The sequence below is a fragment of the Micrasema longulum genome, unplaced genomic scaffold, assembly GCF_059751315.1.
Source record: "Micrasema longulum isolate JH-2025_06_02 unplaced genomic scaffold, ASM5975131v1 h1tg001508l, whole genome shotgun sequence".
Classification (NCBI taxonomy): domain Eukaryota; kingdom Metazoa; phylum Arthropoda; class Insecta; order Trichoptera; family Brachycentridae; genus Micrasema; species Micrasema longulum.
The window spans coordinates 235,784-256,015 of NW_028278692.1; the positions used below are offsets into that span (position 1 = coordinate 235,784).

The window sequence follows — 20,232 nt, forward strand, 5'->3', positions numbered from 1 at the left end:
TATCATATCAGCCTGGTAACAGAGGACTTTATAGATTTCCACAAAACGCCGATATTTTATAAGTATGAAACGCGAAGATTAATGCCTCCAGAAATCTTGTTCTCAAATAAATATTTAAATTATACCCGCAATAGAAATATATGTTAAAATACAGAATGTCAGCTCATCCATTCAAAGTTTGAATGAGGTACTCGTATCATTCAATATAAGATCTGTCTATTTTCCGCAAAATGTTTGTGGTACCACACAAACAAAAAAAATTTTTTTTTATTCTTTTAGAAAGTAATTAGTCATATATAAGTCAGGTTTTTGTCCAATGTTATATTGAATTTCAATATTAGATTGTGTGGTCAGCCATTGAAAAATTAACAATATTACGTGTTCAATACATAATGACACAGCATGTATCAGAGTTATACTAAGGCTGGCTGTTTTCTACAAGTACGCATCTTAGGTTTTGTGGTCAGCTAGACCTTAAAAAAAATTTAAACTGGTCAAATACACAATTAAATTATTGTTTTTATTATAAAAAACGAATGTACGCATAATTTATCATTTATCAGAGAAAAAAAAAACTTTCCAATTGTTGTGTAGATGATTTGATTATTCACTCATTACACAAAAGTGCTAATATCTTAGTTTCACTTTTCTATGGTTGGCTGCTTTCTGTAAAAGTCTTACAAAATAATAATATGAAGATAATTATAATGAATTGGGTTGTGATCTCGTAGATATAAGTTTGGGTCAATCGGGAGAACGTAAATATTTATTCAAAAAATATAAATAAATAGGGAATAAAATAAAACGTGTATTTGTTATGTCATTTACTTGTAAGATTTTAAATTTTCTATGATTTTGCCGTGGGCAACTTTTATATACCTTAAAGCGTGTGTTTAAAAAATTGTTCTGAGATAAATATTGGAGTCGGGCTGATATAGCAGCTATAAAAACGTTCTCTATGGCCGCGAGAGCGTTTAAAATAGCAGCCCTGGTGTTCTAGTGATACATCTCGTTCTCTACTTACTGTAATAACCAGCTATTTTTATTTGACTATTTTTCACATTCAAATTGCATAGCTAATTTTTTTCGTGTAATGTTTGCCCTAAAATATGTAAAATTTACATGAAAATTTAAATTAAAGATTATAATTTAAGTTTTTTGCAACAGATAGGTAAAATATTTTTGAACAGAGCTTACGACCTGTCAAAGTGGCCACTTTACACACTGTATAACACACATAAAAGTCAACAGATGGAAGAGTTAAGGAAATGTGTGCTACTTAAACCAACCAATGACAGGTCATAAGCCCAATAAATGCCTAGCCTTCCATATCTCTTCACAAAAATATTTTTAATCTCTGCTCTAATAATTTAAAATTTAATAACTCTCTAAGTAGTGAAATAAAACCGGTCTAAAACATTTGGACATACTCAAAACATCGTAGAAAGATGTAATGGTTATTTAGACTGTCCACTGTGAATTTTTACCCAGCAGAATATGTTAGTTTAGTCCAGACAGATAGACCTGTGGTTTTCAAACTTGTCCTACGAAACAGCTATCTCCTGCCGTGCAGCGTAAGGGGTGGGGGGTATTTGCGGTTAACACTTTGCGGTCCCGTTCGACACTTCCGCCCTTGTGCCCGAAGAGGTTAATCAATTCCTAATGTAAACTGCTGTACTTCAAACATAATTAGCTAGTAGCCTAAACTTCTCAGCAGACAAACAGGTGGGTTTTGTATTGATTGTTCAAAGTTTGATAGAAACTTATATTAATAGGGTTCTGGTACTGAAAGAGTTAGAACAGTAGGGGACACGAGTTTAAAAAAAATCTCTGCATCCTCTGATAGCCATGAATATGGAAGTGAAGGAAATTCCTCCGCATACACGAAACCGTTTTAAAGACCGTGGGTCTTTCTTTCGGTCTCAGTTATACAAAAAAGCAATGTTGTTTTGTCAATAAATAAGTTACAGTCATTTCGGGTAACATCGGACGACTTCAACAAGTTTTTTTAAATATTTTTTTATTGGATTGAGCCAGCTGCAAATTTATGAATTATTTGGTGTTCTGAATGCTCCATTTAACTAAATTTGACCACAAAATTTATAAAATTACATGAAAACATAATTTTAATGATGTTTTTATGGGTGGTCTAATGTTATATTGATATTTCGGTAACTTTGGAATTAAGTATTTTCGATGAACGAATTTCTTGATTTTTGACTAAAAAATCTCTCCGGGTAACATTGAACTATATTTTATTGATATAAAATACTCTTCTGATCCAAAGCATTTTCATAAAAACGTGAATTTGCGTCCATTACCCTAAACATACTTACTCTTGGGCTCGAGCGGTGGTACCACACAAACAAAAAAAATATTTTGATGAAGCTTTTTTTATTCTTTTAGAAAGTAATTAGTCATATATAAGTCAGGTTTTTGTCCAATGTTATATTGAATTCCAATGTAACCTGGAATGACTGTATTCTTTTTTAAAAGAATATTACACATATCGCGATTTTTATCGAATTTAACTATACTACTTTCACTGCCCCTTTCACCGTGTGCTTGGCAAATTACATGGAGGAATTTTGTCGTATATTGTCATTCATTTTCATGACCATATTGAAAAACCCGAATGGTAGTATGGGCAGGCACTTTTGCCGTATTTTTACCACAAACAACACCGCGCAAGACACACCGGGACTTCCCGACGACGGACGATCGGAGCTCGCCAGAATCTGCGTGTGCCCGGTCTGCTTCGGTTCAGTTGGGTTTTGCTCTCTTTTTCTAAAACTTACAAATACCCACATCATGTGAATTCGTGTCACGGTTAATTCATTCAGTGTTGAACATAATTTAATCACATCTTTGTGTATCTTGTATTCACCATATTATCTATTGAATCTCTGAACAATGCAAGAAAATCTTTCATTTAATTTCACGCTACCTTGCAACGAAACTGCGGCAAGCCATTTTATATTGACGAAAGATTTCACTACAGTAGCTTAAACAGGATTTACTTATATCACAATAGCCTATGGCCACTATTATTATTTTCATTTATTAAAAACATTGTACATACATTTATAAGGGCCAGATACAAAGTTTATAGCGACACAATCAGGAACGACCCATGCCTGTGAACGTGCCCCGACTCGCTAGAAAATCCGTAATCCGTAGAGTCGTAATTATATTAATTTAATAACGTCAGATGATATTATTCTTATCATTATTTCAAAATGTTCTAACTCCGACATATTTCACAAAAGACACCAAAAGAAAAATCCCATAATAATGGAATATCTATGTACGCGACACGCGTCTAGTGACTCTCCAACACAAACTACTCCACAACACACGAGTACAATGTTATTCTACATTAATTTGTCATGCATTCAAATAATATTATGATGTAAAAAAAATCAAAAACAATGCTTTCAAAACTCTAACCAATGAATGGATTACTAAAAGGACTAGACAGGAAGCTGAAGAATATGTTTCGTGTATCAGAATATAATTTTAATTCCATAAAAGTTCTTTCTCGTCTAATTCAAGTAGGTATGATCTTTTTTTATTCATATGTTAATTTTTACACCTATAATATTTTGATATGACTTGACAATTGATGTGAAAGTATGTACTATTATGAATGAAAAAAATAATACACTGACACTCCGGAACGTGCCTGTGGGCCAGTGTAGTGGCTACATCCATAAATACAAAGAAAATATCATTGAATGTACCTATTGTATGAAAATTTTTTTGTAAACTGTGTATTTGTATTATATATTGAATTTAATAAATAAATAAAAATTAGATTTGAAGCACAAACTTTGTTATTATTATGACGAGCATTTTGTAGCGCTGTGAACGCTAGGATCACGTGGTACTAAATAGTTATCGTGCCGGCAGCGCCCCCAAGTAGCGACGAAGGGAAGTCACGAAGAAGATCACGTGGTAGACGCATTGACCGGGAGCATTGTGCATAACAAAAGGGATACAGAAATTCTACTCTATAAAAATATTTATACTATGATAAAATACTCAATTATACCTCTAACATGATTTATTATGCTAAAATAAATATATAAAACAAGTTTGTTTCAAATGAGTTATTTTTTTATTTTCTGATACAGAAACCATGTGATAGAAAATAATTATAATTTTAATAACTAAACTGGATTAAAAGTTCTTCATGTTGAAAATAAAATAGTAAATTAGGCAACGTGGAAATATTATTTAAATTTATTTCAACAGAGAGGGAAAACATTTTTGAGAAGGGAATATGGAAGTTTGGGCATTTACAGGGCTTATGACCTGTCATTGGCTGGTTTAAATGGCCACTTTACACACTGTGTATCATTCACTATTTTGCCCAAGTTTAAACATCCACATTTCCTCAACTCTTCCATCTGTTGACTTTTGTGAAGTAAAAGAGCTGAAACCTTTATCTCCCTAGGGAGGAAATCCAGCCAGTCTGCAAGCATTTGGACATACTCAAACATTGTAGAAATCTTAGATATTAAAAATGCGATTCATTGTAAGAAAAACAATATAAATAACCAAACAAACAATATTTCCTTTAGTCCACTCACGTCTAGTTTTAAAGATCATATTCATCTCACTTCACACTTCAGATTTTTAAAAGAACAATACGACAAAAAGACTTAGCTTATTAGCTGCACATGTATCGATGTAAGCCTTTAGATGTTTGTACTCGGCTGCGTGACATTTCAAATGAATATTTTTGTAATTCCGTTATAGTAAATAAGTAAATGTTCCTATAGCGTACATTGACGAACTGTTACAGAACTGAAACATAACAATGAACAAAAAGCGCTAAAAATAATCAAATTAAGTCATTCAATTTATGCATTTTGTTTCAGTATATATTTTATTTAACAGTTACTTTGATGAACGCGTAAGGTTTAACAATTAAAACGCAAAATTTTGGGCGTTTCGAAGTGCCGTTTAACTTATTTAGTTTCAGCCGAAACTAGAAAAAAAGCCGAAATTCGATTTTAGTTTCGGTTTCAGCTAAAAAAAATTGTTTCGGTCAATTACTATTAAAATCAGAGAGTTTTTGTCTCAAATCCCCCCCTCCAAGAAAAATCCAACCCTGAAACGCTCTCTCAAAAAAAGATCCAAAAGGATAATTAATCCTACGGAAAACAAGGGTGCAATATTTATTTTTTAGTCGGTGATCGAAAAATCGGATCTTTACAATGTACTGGCCACTAGCCACTAGCCGGGCATAACTTCTTCCTAGTGCCAAGTTTTGGGGCCGTTCAGGAGCGGACGAGTTACGCACGAGAAATTGGAATACCGTTTGTAGGGTGTTGTTAAGGCATAAACATCTCTTAACATATGTTTCCTCTAAGTCTTGAGAACGTAAGGGATACAGGGGGAAGAAATAGGCACAAACTACCATCCCCACACCTTGCCACAGGACGTTCGCGAACAAACTTACAATTCAGATCGAAGTTTTAAATATTGTAACGGGTTACATTTGCTAATTGTCACAGAGAATATTGCAACGATTCTTTGTGATTTTGTCTGTGGCGAACGCATCTACCAATGCAGTTTTTTTCCAAGCTTTCTTCCGTACGCGATGCGAACGGAGGCGGGTGCAATTTTCTAAGAAAGGGTTACCTTGAGCATTAGTGTTTTAAATGACTTTTATTCGTGCAGATCTAATGCTTCTAGACACAGAGTCCCCTTTTATTACATTTTAACAAATTATTTCAATTTAATTTATAACCTATTTTCTATTTGAAAATATCACACGGCCGGCGCCACGTTTTTGTAGTCCGATTGATTAAGTTCGTATAGTTCAGGAATTAAGATTACAATTTTAGCCATAAATTTGTCATTGAACATTATAAAAAAAGGCAACAAATGGATTTTGTCGAATGGACAATAGAATGAAAACAGAAACTGCCTCGTGGGGTCTTTCGAGAACTTTCTGTCCATGAGGTCATGGATGGGAACGGAAGCCTCAATCACTGAATCCGATGACAAGCCCAACCAGAGATGACCAGGACTTCAAATGAAACACCCCAGACTATTGAAGAAATCAGCCAAGTCCACTCGTCGCCATGCTTTTTATTTGCAAAATTTCGGTCAAATCAATAATTTTAGAATATTTTTAACGAATAATTGTACAATTAGCATTTTAAATGGTTTCAATTAATAATTTAGAATATTTTTAACTAAGAATAGTTGAATAAGCATTATAAATTAATTCAATTAGCAAATTAGAATATTTCAACCAAAATTGGTTTCATTGGCGTTTTAACTTATTTTTTAAATTTTTTATTTATTTCTTAAGTTAGCTTATATTAAAACTAACATAAACTATTATGTACATTTACATCATCTTTATATATTTACATTTCCTTACAGTAACTTATACATTTATTTTTAAATTCTTTCAGACACTTTTCATTCTTCATACATTCAGGCATCTCATCATACATTTTTAAACCCTTATACATCAAACAATTTTGCGACTCAGCTCTTTTCAATAATGGTAGTCTTATTTTATCCTTTTGTCTAGTAGCATATTCATGACAATTTTTGTTTAAGACAACTTTATCCTTAAAATATTTTGGTAATTTATCGTGAAAAAATTTATGTATAAATATCAACATATTAAATTTAAGTCTCCTTCTTACAGATAACCATTTTAGTTCATCTCTCATTTTTTTTACATTGCTATATTTATTTTTCTTAAGAACTATTCTCATCGCTTTATTTTGTAACATTTCTAGTTTATTTAAATTTCCTTCGTTCGCTAAAAATAATATTGTTGAGCAGTAATCTATATGTGGAAGAATGATTGTTTTGTAAATTAGTTCTGCAGTATCTTTATTTAATTTATTTCTCAATCTACTAAGGAAAAATATTATTTTTGATATTTTTTTATTAACGTGTTCAAAATTTGCATTTAATGTCAATTTTGAATCAAGTATTATCCCCAAATATTTCATTTCATTAACCTTTTCTATGGTTTCATTATCAATAAGTACATTCATCCTTGGGTTTGGCTTTTTCCTTCCTAACTCCATGTATTTTGTTTTTCCAACATTAAGCTGAAGTTTATTAATTTTGAGCCACTCAGATATTCTGTTTAAGTCCTCGTTTAATTTTTGTAAAGTCTCTGTATAATTTTCTCCCGCTATATAGATTAATGTATCATCGGCAAATAATTGTAGTTTGCAGTGTTTTATTATATTTGTGATGTCGTTTATATATATATATATAGATATATACATATATACCCAGTGAAATTCGAGAAAAATAATAAATAATACAAAAAAATCTTCGTAACGATACATGTGAATTTAGTTTATGGTCCCCCTGCACTTGTAAATATTAAGAGGGTGTCTTATTCTTAGGTGTGTAGTGCGGCGGTGACCGCGCGTTAGAATTACGCCTTGCCCCCAAGACGGACGGTCGGGTCCCTCTTGAGTAACGGGGGGCCTTTAAATAAGGGCCGGAGGGGACGGGATTAATAAACTTTACCGGCTAACGATGCCGTAAAACGATAAATAACGTGAATAATAATAAAATCTTCAACAGCCCAGAGAAGAAACCTAAGATCCGCCAGTACCTACAAAAACAATCATCAATGTAATAAAGTAAAATAAATAAAAACAACATTGTTTGTACAAGTACACGTACCAAAAATAATGTTGTGTAATAAGATCTGGTCAAATATAAGTAAAAATAAATTGCAGAGTCATCTGCAGGCGATTACTAGTACTTAATTTAACTCGGAAGAGTCTTAACTACATAAAATAAAGTAATCTGCTAATTAAAATACTTAACTTCAATATCAATACATAGATGGAGCTCCAACTCGCTTGTGGATGGTTTCTCGATTCGTAACATATATACAAAAATCAAAAATGTTACCTGTGTGGATATTCGCTAATAAGCGGAATGGGGAATGTTGTAGTACCTACTTAAAGTGGCCACTTAACCCAGCCAATGACAGGTCATAAGCCCTGTAAACGCTCGAATATCCATAATCCTGAATTTGAAAAAATTCTACCTCATCTCTGTAGGGATATAAATAAAAACATTGTTTTTAACCACTATTATTTTCTTCTAGCGACCGGTTTCAAAGGAACACAAGCTTCTTCTATCTTCTTCTTCAGCCTTCTGTCCTCCACTGTTGGGTATCGGCCTCTCCCATTTTTCTCGGTCGGTCGCTACTCGCAGACAATTTTTACCCCTTACAGCAGTTATTTCGTCGGACCATCTTTTTGAGGTCGTCCGACGCCTCGCTTATTCTCCCAAGGTCTCCATCTCAAAATTTTAAGGGTCCATCTTGCAGTGGCGAATGGTGATTTTATTTACAGGTAAGTTATAAAAAAAAACATATATTTGTACCTACAAAGGAGGTACATAATATAATGTATATACTATAAATTGATATTTTTCTGTGGTTCTGTGTGATACAACAACTCTCATCCACGAAATCAACTCAAACGATGTAACTTCGTGATATTTTATATTTTATATATATATATTATCCATTACTTTAATATATAATTCATTAAAAAATATATAAAAAATACCAGATGAATTCAGTCGATATTCGGTATTCAATTGAAATGTCAACTGGCCGCATCGTTCTAGTAATTAATGGTGCTAAAAACGGCCGCGTGGAGCGTTATATGTCCTGCAATCTGCAATATGACGCATGAAAGTAACTATGGTCTTATGTCAAAAATACCATCTCAAAGAAAAATAGTCCTTAAGAAACAATGTTTGAAATACTGTCTTCCAAATCAAGAATCTTCAAATAATTTGTGTAATCTGCAAGTTTAATCTAGGAGAAAAAACCCGCACTGGGGTTAAGACATTCAAAATATAATATACTTATTTGTATGAAAAACAAGCAAGAATAATCGGCTAGTTTCTTGGCCAACCGCAGGCGCTGGGCGCGCTATATTAAAATTTATATTTATACTAGGATAAAAATACAAACGGTGGTAATGATTTAAAATAAATGGTAATTGTTCATTTGTTTTTCTGTAAATAAAGTTACAATAAAATATTGTTATGGTTGGTCAAATATAATGGTAAGCTGCGCATAATCGCTTCTATACACGGTTCGCCCCTGCCATCTTGTGGGATCTTGTCTCGCAACATATCTTGCCCATTGCCACTTCAGTCCTGCTACGCGATCCATAATATCCGTTATTCTGGTTCTGTTTCTAATTTCTTATTTTGTGTCTTGGGCTTAAACCAAGCGTGGATCTTTCCATGGATCGCTGTGTGTATTTGAGCTTTTCTACATTTCTGTTTGTGAGCGACGTGGTCTCTGAGGCATATCTAGTCACTGGAAGTATACATGATTCATATGTTTTCCTTTTCAGATGAATCGGAATCTCTTTATTTTCAAGTATGTGCCTAAGCATTCCAAAAGCTGCCCAACTCATTTATATTCATCTTTGCAGTTTCGCCGTTTGATTTTCTTTGCCCAGATTTATCTCATGTCCAAGATATATATATTCATCTACCATTTTAAGCTTCTTTATTAAGGTATAATTACGTAATGAATTCTAACCTTTTTTATTTTTATCAATGTTTACTAAATATGAATTAATTCTTGGTAACAAAAGTCTACGATGTATGCGAGGGAAGTGATTTGGTGATGAATGTCGTGATGGTTTTGGAAAGAAATGAAAGTATGACTTAATGGGAAATCACTGTGAATGTGGTTATACTAAAACAGGAAGACGAATTTAAATATCTGGGAAGTATATTTACTAGGGATGGAATGACCGAGAAAGATATCGAAAGGTGGGTGAGTGAACGGTGCACTTAAATCAACATTGGCAAATAAATGTTTGTCGCAAGAGGCATAATTAGCAGTTCACAATGGAGTCCTGGTCCCGACCCTGGTGTATGGGAGCGAAATATGGGCTTGTATAAATTGTTCCTTTATCCTTCTTTTTTTTTAAAAAGTTTTATTCATTTTAACAAATAAGTAACATACATAATTGTATTTTTGTTCCCGCAAAGCCGAAGCTTGTCTGCGGGTTACATTACATTTTTTTTTAAATTTATAAGTAAGTACATAGTTTAATAATAATTGAAGAATAAAATATATTTACACACTTAAGTTACACTTGCTGTTTAATAATTTTTTGACTATTTTTTAAAATGTAATTAGGTTTTTTTCTTCACGATTTTTAGCTGGTATTAAATTGTACAGTTTTGGTACTAGTTATTAAGTTAAACAGTACTACACTACCAATTGTTCTGTCACCATAGTAGTTTTTCTGTCGTGGTATCATCAGCTGCTGTGCCGATACTTGTCGGGTCATGATCTGGTGGTTTATTTTGGATTTAAAATTGCAATCGAGGAAATGATCTGTCACTATCTTATACTGACACTGTTTGTTAATTGGCAAAATGTTAACAAAATCCAATAATATTTTATTGTTGTCTTTTGCCTCAATCTTTATTTTTACAGGTACGATAATTTTTAAGATTTGTACCTGTAAGTTCAAGACTCTATCCGTATAAGATTTAAAACTTAGTCCCCATATTTTTAATCCATATTGAATAATTGGGTCAACTAGCCCCAAGTAAACTAGTCTCAGCACTTCCTTCCCATCCCCTCTCCTCTCTTCATAGCATAGTGTTAATTTTTTTTTATATATATTTATATTTTGTAAATCTTTGTTTTTAATTTTTGTATAAAATTGTAAGGTTCAATATGTCCATCTATTTATAATTTTCTCAAACGGAACGGTTTGGGTAGGTAGGAAGAAATTGCCTTAAGGCAATGTGCCCGCCCTTATATGTGTATATGTTGTATATGTATATAAAGTGCCAAATAAATAAAATAAATAATGCTGTCGAAATGCGACCTCTCAGGCCAACGTGTGGTAAAACTATGTACGATAGATGCACAAATATTGAGATCCGTACATTTTATAAAGCTGAGATAAGCATTATCGACAATATCAAGAAAGGAGCTCTGCGTTGGTTTGGACATGTAGAGTGAATGTACAGCGAAAGAACGGCTAAAATATTTACAACGCGAATGTTGATGGATGCAGAAGTAGAGGAAGACCGAGAAAGACATGGCATGACCAAATTCAACAAATACTTGAAGATGGACATATTAAATGTCGGAATAATCGGCGCGCGTGCATGAGAAGACGTATGAATGTAGAGGAAGCGAGATCTGTATGGAGTCGCTAAAGTAATGGCATCACTACATAGCCTCTTCTACAAAATAAAAGATTTTATACCAAGAAAGGAAAAAATTATGATGTACGAAGCCTATGTCAAAAGTAAATTGAGTTACATGATCGCCCCTTCTGGGGAACTGGCAACAAGACAGACATAACAAGAATACAAAGACAACAAAAAAAAATTCTTAAACTAACATACAACCTACCCTACCTGACCTCTACGACTGAACTGTACAAAAAAACACACCAGTTTGACATAAACTACTTGACTAAAATTGAGACCTTAAAAATTGTGCACAAAATAACACTGGGAAACATACAAGACGACGACATAATATTAGTCAAAAATGCTGACATACACAAATATAACACCAGACAACAACAACACTATCATATTGAAAAAGCAAAGACAAACACAGGATAGTAAAAAATACTACATAATGGACTTAAACACTACAACGACTTACCTTACTACTTGAAAACTTTTACTGGAGACAAATTTAAAATCAATCTGAAAAAGCACATGATGACTGAACTAACTAGACTAGACGAGACATAAAATGACTAGACAATATTAAATTTCTAATGTAACCCTAACGGGTTTTTTAAAATTGTAAATAAATAAAAATAAAAAAAGATGGAGTGATGTGGCGTTCTATCCTCTCTGCCTACCCTTACATAAAACGGCGTGATGGTTTGTTTGTTTATTAAATATTGCACATGGAGCCAATAAATCAAGTGTTTTTGTCTTGTAAGAACGGGAAGCGTGATGTGAGATAGGTACGATCTTTAAAACTAAGCAGAAGTGGACTTTAGGACATAATACTGTTTATGTGGTTATTTTTTTCTCTTATATTTCAATTTCTATGATTTCATATTAATACAATCTTCTGCGTATGGGTAAAGGGTATATAGTCACATGAGCCTTGCATTGAAAGTCTCCTCCAATGGGGAAATATCACATACTACGAATACCGATAAAAGTATACGAAATGGATTGAGAATAATAATTGTGTTTTCAAAATGAATACGGATATTATGGAGAAATATTTTCATATATAACTTTAAAAAATAAATAGCAAAAAAAAATTGTCACTAGAAAAACGCGACAGGTTTCACATTGATAATTGTGACGTTAAGATTCGTTATGACGATGTTCTAAAAAAAATCACACGGTTTGGAACAAAATTGAAAATTAACATGAATCGTGACGGGTGTGGCCAATGGAATGACCGTTTTTGCGGGAATTCCAAATTATAAACTTAAAAATATTTTTTATGCTACTAATTAGTAGTAAAAAAAAAAAGTTTTTTACTCAATAGTATTTTTCAGACCCTTATTACTATAAAAACGTTTAAAAAATATCAGTTTCCCTTTTATCTTAATGCATATAAGCAAAATCTAACGACTGAGTTTTTAATGCGACCTCTGAATGGAAAAATGTCATTAGATTATCGTGTTTCTACCAAAAAAAGACCGCGCGATGGCAAGGAAATTTATGGCGTAGCCGAGATACTGCAATAAAAACGAGGATACTTTTGTTGGGTGACGTTAGTAGCCGCAACTTAAGGGCAACATCGTGGAATTACAACTGATAGAGAGAACTGTACCTAAAAGAAGCACTTACACACTTCTGGTGGAACAATAAGGAGAGGTTTCAACAAAATGTCCGTACGAGGTTTTCCCAGAACATGAATTGTGTCATACCAAAAACCCGTATGAATTTTGCTCAGAGACATCTCTCGTTTATCGCCCCGAGAGTGTTCAATATTTTGGAGTAGCATATTTAGCTCTCAAGGACAAAAACTATTTTCAAGAAAGTAGTTAACGACTGGATTTTCCTTAGTGGGAGGGATTTGAGTAGAAAACTCCTTGATGATTTTCCGAATGTTTGAGTTTACTGTTCACCATATATATACATATTTTTTTAAAATTATTTTTTATGTTTCTGATCCTATATTTGTGGTTATATACTCATGTGTCTGTGTCAACTAATTGCTAGTCCCATCTCAACACAGGACATTTAGTCCCACGGGGTTGGGACTTATGTCTCAAATAATGTGCAATAAACTTATGTATGTAAATAAATAAATAAATATATTGTTTAATCCATAAAAAAAATGCAAAACATAATAAAAGGAAAGACCACCAGGGACGGTATTCTGAATCTTCTGTATACCCTAGAGAGTAATTAATTTGAGGATTTTTATGTTTTGAATGCGACGACGCTTAACCCTCCCTCCCCGGTGATGTGTAGTTAGTACACATTGCGTCTAATAACTATAATATCTTTATAAATGTAATAAATATTGGGTTTAGATTTTCAGTATTCCTCCATTACACATTTACGTATCGACTGAAATAATTTGTTATTAAATAATAAGTACCTTTTAGTCACAAAAAAGCATTTTATCGGAAATCGAGGATAAATTATACTCACAGTGTACCAATGTTTCGCATTGTTGCGTATGAAGAAAAAAGTAAGGAATTTACGCCCGTCGCGGAGTCAGTCACGTAGTCCAATACTAGCTACTTAGTAGCTCTCGGGAAGTTGGCGCGGGTGCACGATTCGCCCGAGTCGTTAGCGATACCTATTTTTTTTTTCATGTTTTCAGCAGTTAGATTTGAAATATTATCATCTTTTAATTAAATTATGGTTCAACAATGTTTGATAATGTCCAAATGCTTGCGACTGGCTGGATTTCCACCCTAGGGAGTTGTTCATATTTAAAAAAAATTAAAGAGAGAGGGAAAACATTTTTGAGAAGGCAATATGGAAGTCTAGGTATTTACAAAAAATATAAATGCCCAAATTAACCACTCCCCGGGGGATAGAGAAGATTCAGAATACCGCCACAGGATTTTTTTGTTCTCAGACAAAATCCACCGAGGACGCATACAAATGAGGAAGTTCAGCCCTACGGGGAATTGGGTGTAAAAATGTGTTCTTACGCGCGGTAACAATTAGAAAATTAAATTGTATTATTCTGAATACAGACATTTTGCGACCAGCAATTTGTGAGATAGGTCGCGGGGGTGCCTACCACAGAACAGGCGAAGAAATTAATTAATTCCCACATAAATTGCATTTGGCAAACCGTTGCACAACTCAAGACTTTATTGCAATAATTCATTCAAGCTAACACCTTGAGACATAATGGTGAAGAATTTTTTCCGTGTCCTAGCGGAAAAATGAATACAATAAAGAAGTTTTGTGGTATTTTATTATTTTTTATTTGTTAATAGACCATTCAACAGAGCCAAAATTTTTTTAAAAGTATTTTTATGTATCGTATTATCAGCGCTTAAACTTTGTATAATCATTTTTAAATTGCTCCGCGTGTGACGTCACAAGATCTCTTCGGTGAGTTCTGCTGATTGGTGACATGGCTTCCGTAAACCGGAAATCTATCACAACACTATCATTGGTCGATTAGGAAGAAGTAGTGACGAAGTTCAAAGTAGTTCGTTTTAGTTCAAATATTATTTTTTTTCGTACATTTTAGAGAAATTTCGCCGAACAATAAAATGCTCTAATCAACAATATTTTGAGTTTGTCCAAATTTTTGTAGACAAGGACTGGATTTAACTCCATAGGGAGCTGTTAATATTAACATATTACAATAGAGGTGAAGAACATTTTAGAGAAGGTAATATAGAAGTCTAGGCATCTACTGGGCTCGTGGTATCATTCACCATTCTGCCTATATTCGAACATTTATACTCCTGCAATTCTTTCATATGTTGATGTTTTTGAAGTTAAAGAGCCGAAACTTTTATTTAGGTTGATAAACACACCTGCCCCATGAAGAAGTATCAAAATTAAAAAATAAACATTTCAGGCATTGCCTAGTATACGCGCCTACCATTCTTAAGGACCCGGGTTCGATTCCTGGCAGGGTGAACGTGATGTATTGATTTTAAAGGTTGTTTAAAGTGCAATACCGCAAAGTTCCTGAACCGGCACCTGAAGCGTAAGACTGATCACCTTACCATCATTTATCATATAAAAGACATACGCTGTATTTGGTTTACCAATGCAGTGCCCTATGTGCCATTTGGTGCGGAAAGGAAAATGATGATGATCGGATGTAAAAAATGTTTTTTAAAAAACTCAACATTTAATTGTACGGCGAAAATTTCTATAAAATGTATGAAAGAAATAGTAACAATAAACTACTATAAATGACGTCACAAATTCTTCTATATTAATCAATGATAGAGTGTTGTGATAGACTTCCGGTTTCCGGGAAGCCGACCCAGCAATCAGAATAACTCACCCAAGAGAGCTAGTGACATCACGCGTGGAGTAATAAAAAAAACACAGTACTTAAAAAAATCGTAGGAAAGGATTTAAAATGCAAAAAAATTTAAAACATTTTAAATGACTATACTTTCGTTTTTACGTCTCTAAAATGTTATCCATCTGTGTTTAAATACATTTATCTTAATAACTCCCTAGGGGGTGAAATCCAGTCACTGTTTACAAACATTTGGACAAGCTCAAAATTGTCAGGTATAAATATTTTTTAGCAGTAGCCCCTTAATGGGTTAAACAAGTAAAGACGAACTGGACGAGTTAATTTTATGCATTTAATATCTTCGTTTACGGGATAGAAGGTGTTATAAATCTTCGGTTAAAAAAAAGTTTTATTAAAATAAAATAAATATTGAAAAGTATACTAAGTCATGCCGAGTTCAGTTCTGTGTTTTCAAGTCGATGGCTACCGGTAAAAATCCTGAAAAGGGAAATCGAGTCGGTGAACCAATGCAGTGCCTTATGCACCATCAGGTGTGGGCAGAGTAATGATGATGATTGAAGTAATATTATACCATATTTCTTCGATTCTTTCACCTGTAAATTTTTGTGAATATACTAACTGGTCTTGTTGTTTATGATTTACTCTGTGTTTGGGCAGATGAAAAATAGTATTTGTCTTGTGAAATACAACCAGTATTTCACGTCCACTCTGCAACTAATCGAACTCAAGACCTCAAGAATGGTAGGCGAAAGCGCTAACCACTACACAACGAGGCAGACTTATCTCCATTCCGTTTCCATATTCAGGATTTTTACCCGAGAGCTGCCATCGAGTCGAAAACACTTGTCCAGGGATCTGGATCTATTTCTCACACATAACTGTAGTCTTCATCTGCCTGCACTCAGAATAAGTTCAAAATACTCAGAATAAGAAACAAGTTTCAAAACAGAATTTAAAAAGTACAAAATAAATAATAAATGGAATATTTGAAGTTATCTGGCCATCCCATCATTTAAATTGCATTCGTAGACATGAAATTACCATTTCACTGTTTCTTTCTTAATATTAATCATTCGCGTTTTAATTCAAGATGGCGCCTCGGTCCCACGAGCCAATTACAGGCAACCGAGACAACTGTCAAGATGCTAACAACTCAGGACGTAGATCAACAGAATACAAAATCTATTTGTAAAGTTAATTTACATCTTCTTGAATACTGCAGAAAGTAAAGTACTGATTATAAGAACATAGAATTTACTGGTCTATTTAATCAATGCTGTAATGGTAAAGAAGATAAGAAAACTTATTAATTTATTATTTTAAAATAAATTAAAATGTTATAAATGTTCTCTCACTGGGGTGTTCTGTACTGAAGTAAAATATTTGACATAATTTTAAAACATACCCTCAATACACATAAAAACAAAATCGTGCGGGAAATCGTATGACAGATGAAATCGGGTGAGAGTGTAAATCTGAGTCAGGTATAATTGATAAGATTAAGAAAGACTCTCCGAGACGGTTTGGTCGTGTAGAACAATGGGTGACGAAAGAATGGTAATACAAGAATACGTGGCAAAAAAGAACAGTAACGTGAGACGATGACTACTAAGGAAGACGTGGCATGATCAGATAAACCAAAATCTTATGTCTGATCATGTCAAAGGCAGGCAAAACCGAGGGACATTTATGACGAAATGTATAAATCTGGAAGAGGCTTGAAATGTATGCCAGGATAGACGTGTGTGGCGGTCCATTCTCTCTGCCTACACCTACGGGAAATGGCGTAGTGGTAGTAGTAGTAACTTTTAATTTAAAGGTGTTTTAGATTACAGAGCAATTAAATCTTGTTTTGCGTTGTTCTAACCAGTTGCGTCATATGGAATAATTGGATGGGGTGGATGTTTGGAGATAAATTTAAAGCCGTTCTTTACAACACAGTTGAAAATAATGCTTAGACTGCCACCCACCTACCATTTTCATATTCTATTTGAAACAACAAATTTATGACGGCTTTATGTTAGGGAGGTTCTAACAAATTTCTGGTCTTGATGATACATTGAAATGAGGGAGTCAGCGATGACTAGATTGACAAAGCTATGATAGAAACCAATGACAAAGTTAAAAAGGGAGAAATTGATCTTATTTGGTAGGAACAAAATAAAATTTCTATCAATAAATTATTTTAATAATTAATAATATTTATATGAACGTTGTGATTGTGCTTCTAATCGACAAAGAATCACAGCTAATTTATGGGTAGATGTCGATACTGAGCATTACTCTGTCTATATATATTTTATGCATGCATCCACTATGAAAGTTTTATGTCATTTTGTACATATTTTAATTATTTTAAAACTAAACAACAAATTCTTGAAAGTGGTCATGTGAAAAGTCGGAATAATCGACGTGCGTGCATGAGAAGATGTATGAATGTGAAGGAAGCAAAGGAAGTGTGCCAGGACAGAGTGGTGTGGCGTTCTATCCTCTCTGCCTACCCCTCTGGGGAAATGGCGTGATGGTTAGTTACTTAAAACTAAATAAATAAATCATTATCTGTTTGAGTTTCCCAATAATAAGTATGTATATAAAAATCAAAACATTAAGAAAATATCACAAAAAGATTTAAATACAGAAGGAGAAACAATGAAAATGTTATTCAAATATTATTAGAAATACATATAGGCAAAGAATTATTTACAATACCATGAGGTTTGTGTATAAAATTATTAATTCTACAAAACACAGGATTTTGGATAAAAATAAGTCAATAATTTCAGAAAAAAAGTAAAGATGAGACTCCCATTTAGAAAGAAGGAGTAATAAGTCGCAGAATTAAATTTTATATAAGGCAGTAAAATAAAGAAGAAAAAAATAATTTAAACCTAACATTAAGAAATATTTATAAATAATGTTATTTTTAGAGCACACGTAAGAAAATGTTTATGTGTGCATTATTTTAAGATAAATTTAATGAAATAAAATATTAAACGAGAGATAAACAAAAATTGTGATATCAATGAGAAAAAATACAGACTTGAAACTCATTGATAGAGGGTTTAAAATTGTACAATGAGTTACCTGAAGAAATAAAAGACAAATAAATTCTCAAAACATTTCAAATCATTAAAAAAATGTTTTTGATAAATTTTAATATTTATTAATTAATTTATACATACATTTCATATTTTACAAAATGGCACAAAAACACTCTGACAAATTCTGCTTGTACTAGGAGTAGGCTCAGTATATGAAGGGTCGGCAAGCCAGAAATATTAGTATGTCTTATGTTGCAATCGGTTCCTATATGGGCAAATGCTTGTTCTAAGAAACCGATTTGCTGCGGCAAATATGGTTATCGAATATGTTTCCCATAAATAAAAATATTATTGAAGAAATAGAAAAACAGTTATAGCCCAAAAGAGAAAACAAATATGTATAGCTTACGTTAAAATAATAAAATATATATATACAGGTCCGTTATATAGAAATAATTTTTGGAATACCGCTGTACGTGCTGTAATGTTACCATAGGTTTATATTAGTTCTTTAGATGTTAGGGAACTGACAAACTTAATAAAGCATAGATAAATTTACACTGTTCACTGTCAGTTACAGAAATGATATTGATTTGTATGGTAGAACAAGAAAGCAAATCACAAATTAAACACTACTAGAAAATTGTTACAATGATGACTTCAAGATAAATAATCGATTAATAATCCGTGGGTATAGAAGTTAAATACGGAGCATTTTATTCGTTGAATATTATTGGCAACGAGCTGTGTATATTACTAGATACTTAAGATGCATTATATGAAGCAGAAAATAACAAATCAACTATGTATTTATTTACGTACATTCAAATCGATGACAGTAAATCAAACCTTGTTATAATATTTAAGAACTAAGGTATACTATCAACGCAAATTACATCAAAACCAAGTGAAAAAAATTGAATAAATAAAGTTTCTAAACAATTTTGTATGAGAACATAACCTAAAAGCGGTGTTTGACAGTTGTGCAATACCACATCAGTTTAATGTAATAATAAAATAAAACAGGCGTAAAACTTGGTAAGCATATTTTTATAATGTATTAATATCAATTCGTGAGTTAATAAATACCTGGTATTCCACATTTTCTTCGATTTCACACGTCTTAATGTTGAGCGTCAAAATGCAGTTCTCAGCCGAACTCCACACGAATAACACATCGTCTTTACAGTCCATAATATTTTGCGTTTTATTTATGCCTTCGGGAAGGCTTTTCTGAAAATCCTCGAACATTTTGTGTTCGTTAAGATTAAAAACATTAGCGCGGGAAGTCATTTTTGCACGTTGTTTACGCGAATTTCGGCTTTGACGTTGACTTGACGTACCGGGCGGTCTGAAGTTGCAGCAGTTCAACGGATAAATGTTCCAAGTCTCAAAAATTGAATCGGAGTAGGTACCTGATGTTGAAACACTATATAAACGAAAACGACTCTGCAAAGTTGGTTTGACATTGATTTTATCGTTTTGTTATTATCAATAAAATGAACTGTATTAAAAAATAAAATACAATAATTTAATAACTAACTAAGCAATTATAAATTATTTCATTTTTATAACCAAGAAAAAGATTTCAAATAGCAATTAATTGTTGTTATTTTTTTACTCCAACTGAATTGATTTTATTTGTTAAAACAGCTTTTTTTATTTCATGGCCAAATTTGAGCGATAGGTGTTTTAATTTACTTC

General features: G+C 32.9%; 1 protein-coding gene across 1 annotated transcript in view; it reads right to left on the minus strand.

The window, feature by feature from the left end:
• Positions 1–19,862, minus strand: part of LOC148275119 (nuclear pore complex protein Nup88-like) — a gene marked incomplete at its 3' end in the record, with an annotated part of 178,232 nt that extends 158,370 nt beyond the window's left edge. The window contains exon 1 of the mRNA XM_088236118.1: positions 19,618–19,862. Within this exon, the coding sequence (XP_088092244.1) occupies positions 19,618–19,821 (204 nt within the window). The remainder of the gene's footprint in view (positions 1–19,617) is intronic.
• Between the last annotated feature and the right edge of the window lie 370 nt (positions 19,863–20,232).